At 60.8% G+C, this 14,711-nt stretch overlaps 4 protein-coding genes across 4 annotated transcripts; 2 read left to right on the top strand and 2 right to left on the bottom strand.

Annotated features, from left to right (window-relative positions):
• Positions 1-1,588: 1,588 nt before the first annotated feature.
• On the bottom strand, positions 1,589-3,490 carry BJ171DRAFT_234309 (uncharacterized protein). Its single transcript, XM_053106561.1, has 2 exons — positions 3,236-3,490; positions 1,589-2,882 (listed from the first exon to the last, which is right to left on the bottom strand). The coding sequence occupies exons 1-2, from the start codon at positions 3,392-3,394 to the stop codon at positions 1,656-1,658; spliced, it is 1,386 nt and encodes a 461-aa protein (XP_052970177.1). The 5' UTR covers positions 3,395-3,490; the 3' UTR covers positions 1,589-1,655.
• A 1,913-nt stretch (positions 3,491-5,403) lies between these two features.
• BJ171DRAFT_557813 (cytochrome c/c1 heme-lyase) lies at positions 5,404-6,367 on the top strand (the record flags this gene model as incomplete). Its single annotated transcript, XM_053113119.1, has 3 exons — positions 5,404-5,562; positions 5,785-6,002; positions 6,160-6,367. The coding sequence occupies 3 exons, from the start codon at positions 5,404-5,406 to the stop codon at positions 6,365-6,367; spliced, it is 585 nt and encodes a 194-aa protein (XP_052970176.1).
• Positions 6,368-8,327: 1,960 nt separating this feature from the next.
• Positions 8,328-10,625, top strand: BJ171DRAFT_455335 (uncharacterized protein). Its single transcript, XM_053108272.1, has 3 exons — positions 8,328-9,041; positions 9,204-9,738; positions 9,843-10,625. Exons 1-3 carry the CDS (start codon positions 8,417-8,419, stop codon positions 10,192-10,194), a joined length of 1,512 nt encoding a protein of 503 aa, XP_052970175.1. The 5' UTR covers positions 8,328-8,416; the 3' UTR covers positions 10,195-10,625.
• Positions 10,626-10,788: 163 nt separating this feature from the next.
• BJ171DRAFT_419916 (DNA polymerase family A-domain-containing protein) lies at positions 10,789-14,538 on the bottom strand (the record flags this gene model as incomplete). The annotated part of the gene is made up of 4 exons (XM_053107411.1): positions 10,789-11,343; positions 11,469-11,720; positions 11,950-13,845; positions 14,014-14,538. The coding sequence occupies 4 exons, from the start codon at positions 14,536-14,538 to the stop codon at positions 10,789-10,791; spliced, it is 3,228 nt and encodes a 1,075-aa protein (XP_052970174.1).
• Between the last annotated feature and the right edge of the window lie 173 nt (positions 14,539-14,711).

Here is a 14,711-nt window from a genome sequence, read left to right as displayed (position 1 = left end):
GCCGAGCAGCGATAGAACAACACCGACACAGCGACAGAGCAACACAGCCCACAGAGCCCACAGCCCCAGTGCAGCAGCCGAACCACACCCAACACCACCCAGCAGCGCTTCTCCGCCGCCACAGTCTCAGAAAACAAGGCGCGCGCCGGTCACCGGGCCGGCCTCGGGTGGATGCGACAAGGGCTGCCGCGCAGCACATCCGCGTACAGCCGCTCTGTGCGCGACACCACCCGTGCCAGCTCCGGCGGCGCCCGTGACACAGCGGCCAATGCGCCGCGCACAGCGCCCGCCCGCCACCAATCACGCCAGCCGCGTCATGCTGCTGCGCGTGGCTACGGGCTTGTGCCTCTCCCCACCCGGCCTTATCGCCCGCCCTGTGCGCGCAGCCCTGTGGCCCAGATCCTCGTCACTTGATCACAGGGGTCCCTTGCTGCTGCCTGGTCTGGGGGGCTCGTGCAGACAAGCCCGGTCTGCTGAGGACGTGCCTGGCTGGCGATCGAGGCTGTCCTTCCCCCCATGACCCTTTGGCGGCAGATTGCTGCCCGAGCCGGCAAGCCCCTGCTTTCGGTTTCGGTTTCGGTTCTGGTGGCCGATCTGGCGGTGGCGTCTTGTGGCAGGCTATCACTTGCTCATCGTCGCTGGCTGGATACAACCTTCATGCATCCCATGATCGACGGCAGGGAGCAGTCGCCAGCGCACACCGCACACCGCAGCGATTCGCGGACACCTGCACTCCGCCCATGAATGTGCCGCTGCCATGTGTCCCTGTCGTTGTCGCTGTCATGTGTCGCCATCGCGGCCATCCTCCACCCTCCAGCGAGGAGGCCGCCCAGCAAGTTTCAGGGGGGAGTAGTGTATTCCATATTTTTGTTTCATCTCGTGAGGGCTATCCATATCGACCCGGAGGAAGATCTTGGAGATCGGGCGAATAGCTGCGAGGCAAGGCGAGGAGGAAAGGAGGAAAAGAGGGAGAAATAAGACGCAAATAGCAAGGTCGAAAGCACGCATCTATTGATAAGGAGGGGGGGGGCATCGCTGGCGCGCTGCCCGGGGGATATTTCGGTGCGGGAAAGAGAACAGGAAAAGGATCAGGTAAAGATTTGAGAATGGTCAGGGACGAGAAACAATGGGAGTGGGCGCAGGAAAATCATGGCGGTTATGCCACTCAGGCCCAAAGGAAGCAATAAAAGAAAGTCAAAGCCAAAAACAAGATACAAAGGAAGAGACAAAGGTGGAGGTGCAAGTTTGCTTCTGCATGCCGGACTGAGGAGGCTTGTGTGGTTATAACATGTCCGAGAGAGTAGGCGCCTGGCATGGAAGATTGAGCTAGTAGAACGAAACAAACGAGGATGAGGGCATGTGCATCTCAGCAGAGTCTGAAAGCACACCGAAGAAAATCTGTGCCCAGCGAGTTGGGTGGTTGCCGTTCTTCAGATTGCTTCGGATTCCGAGAGGTGCTGTCGTTATCCCGCATGTCGATATTCCGTGGGACTTGCCGGTGCTCTCTGCTGCATCAGGCTGATGAAGGTCGAGCGCCTGCACCGTCGACGTGGATTCATAGACATGCCCACTACACTTTTCACTGCGACCTACGCATCCTCTTCCACAGACGTGCATTTCCACCCCGTCCAGGAGGGGGGCTTGGGCCTTGGGCCCTAGTCTCGGTGGAGGATCTGCTTGGCCTTGCCCACGATGCCTTTCCAAATCGACTGGCGGTTACCAGAGTTCTTGGCCAAGCGCACAGCCTCCATGCGATTCTCCCAGTCCTTGTGGTCGTAAGCCTCGACATTGTCCGAAAACGACACGTGGCGCTCGAGACCAGGAGGCTTCGTCCGCTTTTTGGGCCCGGAGGAGGAGGATGTTGTGCTGCTGGTTCGGGACGGAGGATAGCCTCGGCTGCTCTCGCATCCAGTCACCATGGCCTTGTGCGTGTAGTAACTGGGTCGATGGCTCGAGCACCGGCAGTCAGGGCCGCTCGGCGGAGGCTGGACGAGCGCGGCCGGATACGGCAACGACTGTCGCTGAGGGGGGGCGTTGGTTCGATGCTCGGCACAGGACTGCTCGGGTGGATATGGCAGGTTGGGACAGTATGCATGAAGCCTTGGGCGTCGATACGGCGACTGGGCGGCGGCTCCGTCGGCTGAGGGCGAATGCGATCGATCCAGGCTCTGGACGCTGCCATTCATTCGAGTCGGTCCCCTGGGAAACGGAGCGGTGTGTGCACTGGCGATGGGGGCGCCCGTCGGAGGTTGCGCCTGCGATTCGGCTGGTGGCGGATCGGCTGATGGCGGATCGGCTGAGGGGTCGTCCGCATGATTGGGTGCTGGCTCGGCTGGAGGCTCGGGCGAGGGTGCCAGGCTTGGCTGGGACTCGCCTTCGTTGTCATCGCTGTGGCTGTTTTGGTCGTTGTCGCAGTTGTCGTTGCTGTCGCTGTCGTCGTCGCAGTTGTCGCTGTCGTCGCTGCCGTCGTCGCTGGTGGGGTGGTTAGGTGTAGTGAAGGGCTCGGCCGCCGCAGAGGCGTGCGGCATGTCATCAAGAGCCTCGTCGTCCAGGGTGTCGTTGATGAGCACCCCGTCGACCAAGACATTTTCGATCAGTGGGTGGTCCACGAGCGTGCGATCGCAGAGTTCTTGAGCCACATGGATCGTGACGTCGCCGCCAGAGGCCCGCAGCGGGAGTGCAGCCTTATCGGCAACGACGACGATGGCGATGGTCAGAGGACGCTGCAGGATGTCCAGCGACTCTGGCGGCTTGATGGGCTCTTCGGCATCAGGTCGTCGCCAGTCGCGGCGGGTGGCATCGACGGCAAGGCGTTCCGAGATGCTGGCTCGGTTGTTGGGAATTGCACTGGGGTTGAGCAGACCAACAGACAGATCCCCTAACTGGAACGGAGGGAGGGAGGAATGGGCGATGAAGCGGGGCGGGGCGGCGACGGCGGCGGTGGGGGTTCAGAAAGGAAGGGATCGAGAGTGGAAAGAGCCGGGAGAGTGCCGAAGGGTGCATCGAAGGGTGCAATGGAAGGACAGTAGGGGGAGGGGACGAGAGACCGGAAGAGGGGCCGAACGCATCGGCCAATGATGAGTAAATGGGCAGAGACCAGAGACATCCTCATCCCGCACGCCTGGTCGCCGGCGAGAGCTGCATGGATATGCCCTGTCGTCGGTAAGAACTGCTGCCTCGGCATGGCCTTGCCCGCCCCCCGCGCTCCGCCTCGGACAGCAGAGGACTGCCGTACATCACCCCACCCCCACAACAAGAGCTGCAGGATGAGGGAGCTGGGTGCCCCCCCCCGTGCAGATCGCTCCAGGCGCAGGCACGGGCACAGGCATCGGGATGGGCAGGCGGGTGGGTGAAGCGACGCTCGGTTGATGGGTCCGTGGAATGATGCCAACATGAGTCTTGTCGGTGTTTCGAGACTGGCGCTGCGGCTCAGCACGCAAATGCGCCTTGCGGTTCATGAAAGGCGCCGGTTGACGGGGAGAGTGGAGAGAAAAGCCTCATGTGCTGTTGGAGAGCCTTGCGAGTCCAAACCGCCTCTGATCTCGATCTTGTCCGTCTCCGTCCTCCCCTCCTCCTCTCTTCCTCGTTTACAAACGCAGGCGGACTGTCTGCGCTCTGCATTGCCGCCTCCAAGTTGGCTCCCCCCCCCCGATGCTGTGGGCATTGGTCCGCTGGATCGGATCACCCATACCGACAGGGCAGTCGAGGAGGCAGACGGCAACACGAAGAAAGATGGAGGGAAGGAGCAGAAAGTCCGATACAATCCTCTTTGAGAGAGGCTGTTTGTAGAAAGTGGGGTGGGGGTATTTTACCTTTGCTGGGATCGCCGGTTCGGAGCTGGGTGCCTCGGTTTCGTCCATAGGGGAGAAGGGCTCGACAGGGCTTGGCCGCGAACGGAGCGTTGAACCGGATGGGACGGAATGATAGGCAAGATTGTGTGTGGTAGAAAGAGAGAGGGCAGGAGAGCGGGGGGAGCGGCGCCAGGCAGCTACAGGCCGGAATGCAGCGACGGCAGTAGCGGTGGGCAGCAAACGACGGCAGCAACAACGCCAGCGGGGATGTGAGCAGTAGCAGAAGGCCTGCAGCGATCAGACGAGGGAGAAGAGGTTGAAGAACCAAGGAGAGCCAGTAATGGGACTTTGGCTGCAGAGACAGGTATAAAAGGGGGCGAAGGGAGCAGCAAGCCAACAGGGGGCAAACGATGCAGGAACCAAGGCAACAAGCGATGCGAGACGGGACGAGGGCAGCGATGCAGGCGGGAGGGCCGGACAGCGATGGAGAGCAAATAACCGGGCAGCAAAAGGGGGGGGGGCCACATTCGACAGCAGACCAGGAGCCGACGAAGGCGGGAGGACCCGAGAATGGACGGCAAGTATCCGACAAAACGGAGCGGGTGCAAGCGGGTCAGCGTCGCCCACAGCGCAACGAACCAATGGACAAAGGCATTACGGAACAATCGCCGCTGTCTCTCGAGATGGCCAGCGACGGCACAGCCCACACTTGCCTGGCAGGTCGTTCTGGCGAGCGATTCCGCGCTGATGGACGGCTTGCGCTGGGCTCGGGGGTTGGCTCTGGCCGCGATTGCTCCAGAGAAGCCGCGGAAAGGAGCGCTTTTTTTTCTCTGGCCCACAACGCGAACACCCGCGCTGAGAGAGGCACCGGAAGCACGCCGGATCGGCGGCCGCCTGGTGGTCAAGTGCCTCGGTGTCTGGCCGTGCGGTGGCTCAGATCGGATCCCACAGCCTGGTGGGGCAGAGAGACTGGCCTGGGAGAGAGAGGTCGTCGGGCAAAAAGGCAGGCACGGCGGCTGCTCTGATCGGCAAAAGTTGCTTGCCGGACAGTGCAGTCGACGGGAGCCGCATCGCACACCCGCAGCGATTGTCGAGACTGCAGCGACCGCAGCACCAAGCACCGCAGCACCCACTCGCAATCGCCGTTGGTTGCCGTTGGTTGCCGTAATCGCCGTAATCGCCGTTCGCATTCGTTGCTCGCATTCGTTATTCGCATTCGCTGCTCGCATTCGTTATTCGCATTCGTTTCGCCATCCCAGTCACGTGCGCAGGTCGCTTCCGGAGCGCAGCCAATTTTGCACGGATTTTTGGGCGTTTTGCAGCTCGTCTCTGTCCTTGGTCTTGGTCCCAGTTGCGTCGCGATTCAAGCCCAAAATCGACACGGCCTGTCCAGCAGCAAGAGGTCCGCGGCACCGCTCCACTGCCGTCTCCGTCGCCGTTTCCGTCAGCGCCAGCACCAGAGCCTCAGTCTCCCGCCACCACGCCGTCCATCGAATCCACCATGGCCTCCGGTTGCCCCGTCGATCACACCACCATGGCCCAGCTGCCGCCCGACCATCCGCCCGTCCCGTTCAGCAGCGAGGGCGCCAGCAGCTGTCCCTACTCTGCCGAGATGCAGCAGGAGCAGATCAATCCCCTCAACAACATGCTGCCGCCCAACCAGGCTCCCGCGCCCGGCCAGAAGCAGCAACTTTCGATCGATCGTGAAAAGAGCAGCATCCCCATGGGCGGCAAATTCGAGGGCCAGGTCTGGGTCTATCCCAGCGAGCAGGTGGGTCTCGGAGGAATTAGAGGGCGGCGATTCCGCATGATGAATGGCAATGACACTGGATTGGCTGCGGGTGCGCATTCCTCTCCGATGAGTTGCAATCGAGGCACCAGCCCATCTGCATCATTTTCATGCGCCGACGCCAACCCAATCGCCGTCTTTTCGAATCGACCCTTGCCATTCGGTCGCTCCGCAACCCGTTCTGGCTTGCTTGGTGCTGCTCAGATGTTCTTCAATGCCATGCGCCGCAAGAGCTGGGATCCCGAGGAGCGCGACATGTCCGTGATCGTGCCCATCCACAACGCCGTCAACGAGCAGGCCTGGCGAAAGATCATGGAGTGGGAAAGTGTGCACAAGACCGAGTGCGGCCAGCCGAGGCTGCTGCAGTTCCAGGGCAAGCCCAAGGAGTATTCGCCCAAAGCCCGCATCATGAACTTTTTCGGGTGAGCACAAGCACAGACCAAGCAATCGCAGAGGGGCCAGTGCAGAGCAGATTGCCGCTGGAGCGGTGCGGCGAAATCACTTGCCATCCGAGAGCTAATCTGGATCCTCCCGTCCGGTCGATCCCGTCTCGGGATGATCGCACTTGCCCCGGCACAGATACACCCTCCCGTTCGATCGCCATGACTGGGTTGTTGACCGCTGCGGCAAGCGGATCACCTACGTCATTGATTTCTACAGCGGCGACACCAAGGCAACCAAGCCCGGACAGGTGTCGTTCTACCTGGACGTTCGACCGGCCATCTCGTGGGAGGGTGTGAAGGACCGGCTCTACAGGTTCGCGACGACGGGATCGGGGCTCTTTTGAGTGAGTGCTGGAACGGTGCGTGTCTGGGACCTGTTTGATCGATAGCCTGTTGCTCTGATCGACGCAGAGCTGTTCGTCGGACGGGTGTCCCTGTCCATGGGCACTGTCAATCAATACATGTGTGTGCTGGAGCAGATCCACGGAGGCCTGCTTTGACGACTGCGAGCTGCACTCATAGGGCTCGGTATGATACGCACATCGTCAGACGGTGACATGTATCAACCGAGCGAGGGCATATCATGGTGCAACGGCGGGACACATGGCCCCGAATCGATCCGCCATGAACAGGTCGCGGGTGGAGATCCTGCAGAGCCCGAGCACAGCGCCGCGCATGGTCCAGTGGGCCGGGGTCTCGAATCCTTTCAGGTCTTCATCGAGTCCTGGAACGGATGAATGCTCCCCCCCCCCACAGCCACGGTCGATCAAGAAGGCCTGGCAAAATCGCTGGCCAGCACATGCCATGTGACGAGCCATCGTGATCCTCTATCCTTGCTGGCGATCAAGCGTGCGGCGATCTTGGAGCCTGGCGACAAAGGCCCGGACTCTGCCGGCACGTTTGGCGATCGGCAATGTCTGGCGGCATCTCTGGTGGGTGGCCAGACCGAGGACGAGATCCGTCGCTGCCTTCGCCCACCACCACCACCACCACTACCACCCCGTTTGCCTCCATCCGCCATTCCAGGGGCTGCCTCGGGGGCGAAGGTTTGAGCAAGGTTGGCGCTCGCGTTGTCAGCCACGGTGGCAGGACGAGCCAGCCAGGTGGGGAACTGGCGATCCGGTGATGGCCCCAGGCAGAAGAGAGATGCACCTGAATCGACGCCGGCAGCATCGAGGCCGTTGCAGATAGGCATTCATGACGGGTATGCATCCAGGACGAATCACTCACCGTGACTCGACGCATCACGCAGCCAGCCCCCGACACACCCGTGCGAGAGCAACCAATCGACCGAGCCACGGGAGAGCGAGGACGTGGCGTGAGCCATCGCCGTGCCACAGAGCGGACTGACTGAAGATGCGCTGGCAAGGAGATCGCTTGCCGGGTGGTTCCGAGCAGCGCCGGCAGCCCAATGCTCGCTGGGCCTGCGATCGAGGCCTCGGTCTCGCAGGACGACCTCGACATCGGTCCACCAACGACGCAAGCGCATCGCCCACAGCCTCGGTTGCCTGGCGGGGTCGCAGGCCCAGACGTTCGTCAGCAGCCCCACGCGACGGCCCTATCGCCGCTATCTCTCGACAGGGACCAGGGCAGCTCGCGGGGGGGCCGCTGGCCGGCGCAGCACAGGGCCTTGTTGCGCGCACTCACGCGCCGATTGGTCCGCGTCGGGGCCGTCACATGCCCATCTCGTCTCACCAACAATGTCCCGGCGCCGCGCTTGTCGACAGCCTTCGACAGTCGAACGACCGCCGCCACACGCACACATGGCGCGCTGCGTCGCAGCAGGACGGCGCACACGGACTGTGGCTGCGCTGGCTGTGTCGCTGTCTGTGGCGGCACGAAACCCGCACAGCCGGCGCGTCTGCGCACACGCGACTGGCCGCACAGCCGGGTGCCCTTGCTGGGGCCTTTCCTCTGCGCGGGCACAAAACCACACGGATGTATGGCTGGCTGGGAGGGACGCGTCGATACAGCAACAGTGGGTGTGCTGCAGTGATGCAGTCACAGTGAGTGTGCTGCTGCACCAGTCGACCCAGCAATCAACGACACAACCCACACCACACAACGCAACACAGCACAGCACACAACACAACTCACCCCACACGCGCCCGCCCCGACCAACCATGTTCTTGGGTAACATTGCCGTGCAACCCGTTCTCCTTGGCTGGTCGTCTGCCTTTTGTTCTTGCAAATTTCTCCTCCGCGGTCTTGCGCATCCCCTCGCCCACTCCCGCCACTGCCCGTCTCGCCGCCCTGGTTGCCGCTATATAACCTCGGCCTCGCCCGATCCCACCCCCATCGCCATCTTGTTTCTGATCTCGTCCATCTCCCCCGGGCTCTGTTTCGTTGCACCTCATCGCTTCCCCCTTCTCCTCCCATACCACCGCCCCATAATGTCTGATTCCATTACCGGTCTTGGCTTCGGTGTTGGCTTGGCCACTGGCGTCGTCGTCACTGCTCTTGCCAAGTACCTCTTCAGCCTCTCCGACAACAAGTCGGCCAGCCAGCAGCTCACCTCCCCTGCCACCACCACCACCACTTCCGGCTCGACCGTCGTCGACATGGACAAGCTCCGCCGCTCCAACATCGACATCACTCTCGCCCGCCTCGAGAACGAGTTCGGCATCCCCTCGCAGCGCCTCCAGGCCATCGTCAAGTCCTTCGCCAACGAGCTCAAGAAGGGTCTTGCCGACGACAACCAGATGTTCCTGCAGATCCCCTCCTTCGTCTCGAACCGCCCCACCGGCACCGAGCTCGGCTCCTACCTCGCCCTCGATCTCGGAGGCACCAACTTCCGTGTCTGCGAGGTCCTCCTCGAGGGCCAGGGCCGTGTCCGCATCCGCCAAAAGAAGTACCCCCTGACCGAGGAGCTCAAGTCCGGCTCTGGCAAGCAGCTCTTTGACTTTTTCGCCGTCAAGGTCGCCGAGTTCCTGGACGAGCACGGCCTGCCCCGCGACATCAAGACCACCCTTGGCTTCACCTTCTCCTTCCCCGTCACCCAGACCGGTATCAACCAGGGTAAGTCGTCCCAGGAGACGCCGTGGTCGCGTGCTCGTGTGTACATGGCATCTACCGCTCCGATTGTCGCTGCTGTCTCTTGCTGCCGCCATAGTCCCCCTTGCTGTCAAATCGCCTCTGTCCACAGCCCTGACGTTCTGCGACTCTCTTTGCTTGCCACAGGTGCTCTCTGCTTCTGGAACAAGGGCTTCTCGTGCGAGGGTGTTGTCGGCCATGATGTCTGTGAGCTCCTCCAGAGCGCCCTGACCAGACAGGGCCTGAACATCACCGTCTCTGCCCTTGTCAACGACACCGTCGGCACCCTCGTTGCCCACGCCTACACCGACCCCCAGACCTACGTCGGTATCATCCTCGGCACCGGCACCAACGCCGCCTACGTCGAGCGCGTCGAGAACATCACCAAGTGGAATGGCCCCATCCCTCCCAACGGCGAGATGATCATGAACACCGAGTGGGGAGGCTTCAACGAGCCTGCCGTCCTCAACATCACCAAGTACGACAAGACCATCGACCGTGCCTCGGCCAACCCTGGCATCCAGGTCTTCGAGAAGCTCATCTCGGGCATGTACCTTGGCGAGATCACCCGCCAGGTCATCGTCGACCTCATCTCCACCGGCGAGCTCTTCCGCGGCCAGTCTTCCCCCGCCATCAACAAGGGCTACAGCTTCGAGACCGCCTTCATGTCCCGTATCGAGAGGTAAGCCAGCTTTCCGATGCTCTATCTTCTCTTCCATGCCGTGACCCGCCCCGCGTGAACCATCTCTGACATCCTCTATCTCTGTACCCCGCTCGCTCATGCAGAGACCACACCCTCGAGCTCGCTGACACCAAGGCTGTCCTCGAGGACCTCCTCAAGGTCCCCGCCACCACCATCGATGACCGCCGCATCGTCAAGCGCATCTGTGAGCTCGTCGGCACCCGTGCCGCTCGTCTCTCGGCCGCCGCCACCGCCGCCATCATCACCAAGATCAACAAGCTGGACGGCTGCACCGTTGCCATCGACGGCTCTCTCTTCGAGCACTACCCTCACTTTGCCAACCGCATGCGTGATGCCCTCCACGAGCTCCTGGGTCTCTCGGCCGAGAACATTGTCCTGACCCTGGCCCACGATGGCTCCGGACAGGGTGCTGCTCTCATTGCCGCTGTCGCCTAAATCCGGTGATTATTTCTATGGAATTCCTCTGCTCTCTTTGCTTTTGCTGTTGTTGCCATTTGCCACTACTGTATTTTCTTTCTATACTCTTGTCCTGCAATTCCGACAATCCCCCAACCCTTCTCCTCCCCCTCTGTCCGGCTCTGTCACTGCGCCGCCTCTTTCATGCGCTTCACTATTCCTACAAACATCTCCCTCCCGTCACTGTGGCTGCTTGCTTCGAAATAGAGAAAGAGGACGGGCAGAGGGAGGGGCTGCTTTGGTGGGGAGCGCCGTGTGGGACGATCGTTCTATCCGGCAATTTCTCCGTTGCCATCTCCTCTAATATCGCGTCTGTGCGGATCTCGCCTGCGTCTGCGAGAGATATGCTCCTTTGGATGCTGTCTCCGCAGCTCATAAGCGCCGTAATACAACTGCCTCTGAAAACAAAATCGTGTGGCCCCACTCTCTGTCGCCTGTCTCTGTCGCCTGTCTATGTCGCCTGTCGCTGTCGCCTGTTGATGCAAGCCGCCACACAATGTTCGATTGAAATGAGTGTGTCCATTGGTGTATTGCTCATCATCCATCATCACCCATCCACCCCTCGCCGTCCCGTCAATTCGCCGGCGGCGACAGAGTCCCATTTGCCTTGCGCCCCTGGAACGTCCCCCTCCTCGATGCAGCCGAATGCTTCAGTACCCGCATGCTGCCTGCCCGCGACCGCTCCAAGAGATCCTGGAGGACGCTCTCTGTGTCCCAGCCCGGCTGTCTCGGACCTTCCAGTGCCTCAAAGATCGCTGGCGAGTGTCGACCTAGCCCCACCAACGACGCCAGCAGCCCAATCTCGCGCTGCGACTTGAGCATCTGCGCAAATGTCCAGTCCAGATCCTGGACTGCGGCCCGCTTGGCGGGTGGCGCTGCTGGCCCGGTCAGTTGCTTGGCTTCCTCCAAGAACGCTTGCTCCAGCCGGGCAACCGTCGGTACTTCATCGCCATAGATCGATCCGATGCTGCGGCTTTGCTTCCACGCCTCGACCTGGGCCAGGGTTTGGTAGATCGACAGCGAGAATCCCACGTCGATCGGGGCCGAGTTCGAGGGCGTCACGCAGTTCATGTACACCTCTTTGCGGAGGCAGTGGTCAATGTCGACGCAAGAGAAGAACGAGACCGACTGTGTTGCCGACCAGCATGGGGATGTCGTATACATTAGTCGGCAAGCACGCTGCATGCTTTGTCATGTTGCAAGCCCACCCCGTCCTGGCTCGGCTCTAGCACCGATCCAAATACAATCCTTACCAAGGGAAGATCATGGATACCGACGCGGCTGGCAAAGAGCGCTCGGACCCACAGGTTGCTGATGTGAAGTGCCAGCGAGGCCGGCACCTCATCCTCCTCCTTGACCAGGAACCGGACCTCATCGTGGATGCTGAGCAAGAACCGGCCCGAGATTCCCATGCGGCGGAACAGATAGTGGATCGACACCAAGAGCAAGTGGAGATAGTCAACCCCCGACGACTGCACGGCCCAGTTGACCCGGCTTCGATAGTACTGGTGCAGAGAAGAGCCATGAGCCTAATGACATTGAGTCGCACGCAGACCAAACGAGAGTCGTCTGATCCACACCACATCACCACATCACCACATCACCACATCACCACATCACCACATCACCACATCACCACATCACCACATCACCACATCACCACATCACCACATCACCACATCACCACATCACCACATCACCACATCACCACATCACCACATCACCACGACTCACCTCATTTCCAACGTTCGCTGGGTTCAGTGTGTCTGGAATCGCACAGCCCAGGACCGGTGTGCGGGGCTCGTCCGACTTGGCAATCGACCCAAGGGCATTGAACATGTGAGACTCGCTCCCCCCAAAGAAAAACTTGCTGTTCCATGGCTGGATCATCTTGGAGGTCAGGCCCTTGGTCTGCTTGTATAGGGCCTCAGCCTTCTCGGTCGCCTCGGCTTTGGTGATGCCTGGGTTGTGCTGCAGAAGCAGCTGCACGGCATAGTGCACCGACGCCCCGTAGATGCGACTGTAGTTGAAAACCTTGGCGTGATCACGGCTGATGCCCAGAATAGCCCCTGTGGTTGAGTGAAGATCGGTCTTGAGGGCCTTGGCTCCCTGCAGGGTCATGAATCCGATCGGCGTGGCACCATGGATCCCGAACTGCGCGTCGCCCAATAGCGACGAGATCCAGAGCTCCTGGCTGTCGACGTCTGCGCCAATGAACTTGTATCCCGACGGCGGCCGGATCATGGCCTTGAGCTCCGAGCCAATGCGCTTCTCGCTCGCGTTGGCGGCCGTCATCCACATTGGCTCCACTGCACGTCGAGTCACTGTGCCCATGGCAATCGCCAGTGGCAGGATGACCCCGACAGCCTGGTCGTTCGAGCTCTTGATCTCGCCCAGATCGATCTCGCCGCCATCCTGCCAGACCACAAACTGATCAATGACTCGCCGGCGAGCCGAAATCCAGTACGAACACTTGGCATTCAGCTTCAGAATCTCGAGCGCCTCGGGGCAGTTCGAGGTCAGCGTTCCCTCCTCAAAGGCAGGCAGATAGGACTTGCCCAGCGGGTTGCCGCAGTTGACGTTCTCGCCATCTTTGTGCGGCACCCGAAAGTATACATGTGCGCTATCCTCCACGGCTTTTGGGTCGTAGGTCTTGTCGTCGGCGGAGGCGCTGAAGGTGACCGGCGGTGTTTTGATCGAGCCGGCCTCGCGCACTGGCACTCGATACAGCCAGCCAAAGCCAGCGCTGTGATAGAGCGGATAGCCCTTCCACTGCAGCCGCAGCAGATACGGCACCACACGCTTGCTGAGGGATAGCTGGATCGTCTTCGTTTTGGTGTTGTACAGGTCCCGGAACCACTTGGGCCGCCCAAGCCGCGGATCGTTCGGGTCAGTCCGCTTCGTGATCCTGTGTTCCTTGCGAGTCCAGTCCAGATGCTTGAGCCAGGGATCGTCCTGGACATCAGCAATCTCTTCTTTGTGGAAGGCGTCCTGGATGCGCGACATCAGGATCTCCGAGACCCGCTCGCGATACTCGCGGCACTTTTTCTCAGACGAAATCACATAGTTCTTCCACTCCTTGGTGGTCGTCAGATAGGACTTGCCCATGTGCAGCATCCCCGCGAACGACACCGGGTGCGGTGCCTTGAGCCGGAACTTTGGAAACAGCTTGCGGTAGAGCTCGTACGTCGTCAGTACGTCGTCGGCGCAGTAGCGCATACATTCCTGGAAGCTCTGGATAATGTCTTCCTTGTTCAAGGTATCGAACATGTCTCGGGTGGATTTGTCAATGTTCTTGCCCAGATACAGCTCGGCCGTGGCCTTGAGGCTGTTGAGAGAGCCATGCGCGATCCACTTCTCCTGGTGCAGCTTGAACATCTCATGCTGGATCGGATCTTCTTTGAAGGACAGCTCGGCCTTCTTGCTCATCATCCAGGTGCTCCGCTGCTGGCTCGACAGGCCCCCGACGGCGCAATGCAGGCTGAGTGTGTCGATAAAGGCATATTGCGTCGACTCGACCTGGTACTCTTCCTTGATGCGCGCGCGGTCAAAGGCAACATGATGTCCGATGATGACCTTGGGTCGATCGGGCTGGCCCAGCGGAATCAGATCTCTGAAGGGCTTGTCTCGCTGGTCGTTGAAAGTTGGCGCCGAGGCAAGCTCGGGAAAGTCCATGAGCTCGTCGTCGCTCAGAAACTCGATGCTTGGGTGCTTTGGCTGCGGCTGGCTTGTGGACTCGGTCTGTTGCTGCTGCTGCTGTTGCTCGCTCTTGGTTCGCCGAGACTTGCGCGCAGGCACCGAGAACAGATCCGCCGTCGTCCACGAGTACCAGTGTGTTTCCGATAGCGCGACGGCCATCACCGGCAGGGGGCTCAGCTTGTACAGCACCTCGGTGTCAAAGACGATTGCATCGGCATCGGGATAGGGCACCGACTCGGCGGATCCGTCGGCGTTGTAGCGAGTCCATCCGGGTGTCTGCGACCATGTCTTGGGATACGCAGGCGGGGCGACTTTGGGACTGCAAAACGACGTTGCCATGTCCAAGTACGGATGGCACTGCTCCAGGCCAAGGATCGTAAAGTGGTCCTCGATGTTGCTGCCCAGCAGCTTGGGAAGCTCGAGTTTGACTTCGCCGAGGGGCGCTTGTGTTTTGCCCAGCAGATCAAAGTCCTTCAGGAGCTTGCGGGAGAAGTTGACTTGGTCCGGGCTTGCTCCCGGTCCACGCTGCGGAAATAGCTGTTCGTAGAGATTCTTGGACAGCATCTGGATGCCTATCTGGTTCTCTCGGTACTCTGGATCATTGAGCGGCAGCGATGAGCGCATGAGGACAAGCGACATCGTTCCCATGCGCGACAGCAAGCAGGCGTCATACCCGGATCGAGCTTTGGGTCTACGGCTGGGATTGGTGTCTGGACAACATCGGCAGCATCGGCAGCATACGGCCGCCGGCCGATGACATGGGTTGTTGCGCAGAACGGCTGTGGAGCTGGATTCGA

The sequence above is a fragment of the Polychytrium aggregatum genome, assembly GCF_025602895.1.
Source record: "Polychytrium aggregatum strain JEL109 chromosome Unknown BJ171scaffold_5, whole genome shotgun sequence".
Taxonomy (NCBI): domain Eukaryota; kingdom Fungi; phylum Chytridiomycota; class Chytridiomycetes; order Polychytriales; genus Polychytrium; species Polychytrium aggregatum.
The sequence above is the reverse complement of the archived record's forward strand: the minus strand, read 5'-3'. Positions and strand labels throughout refer to the sequence as shown.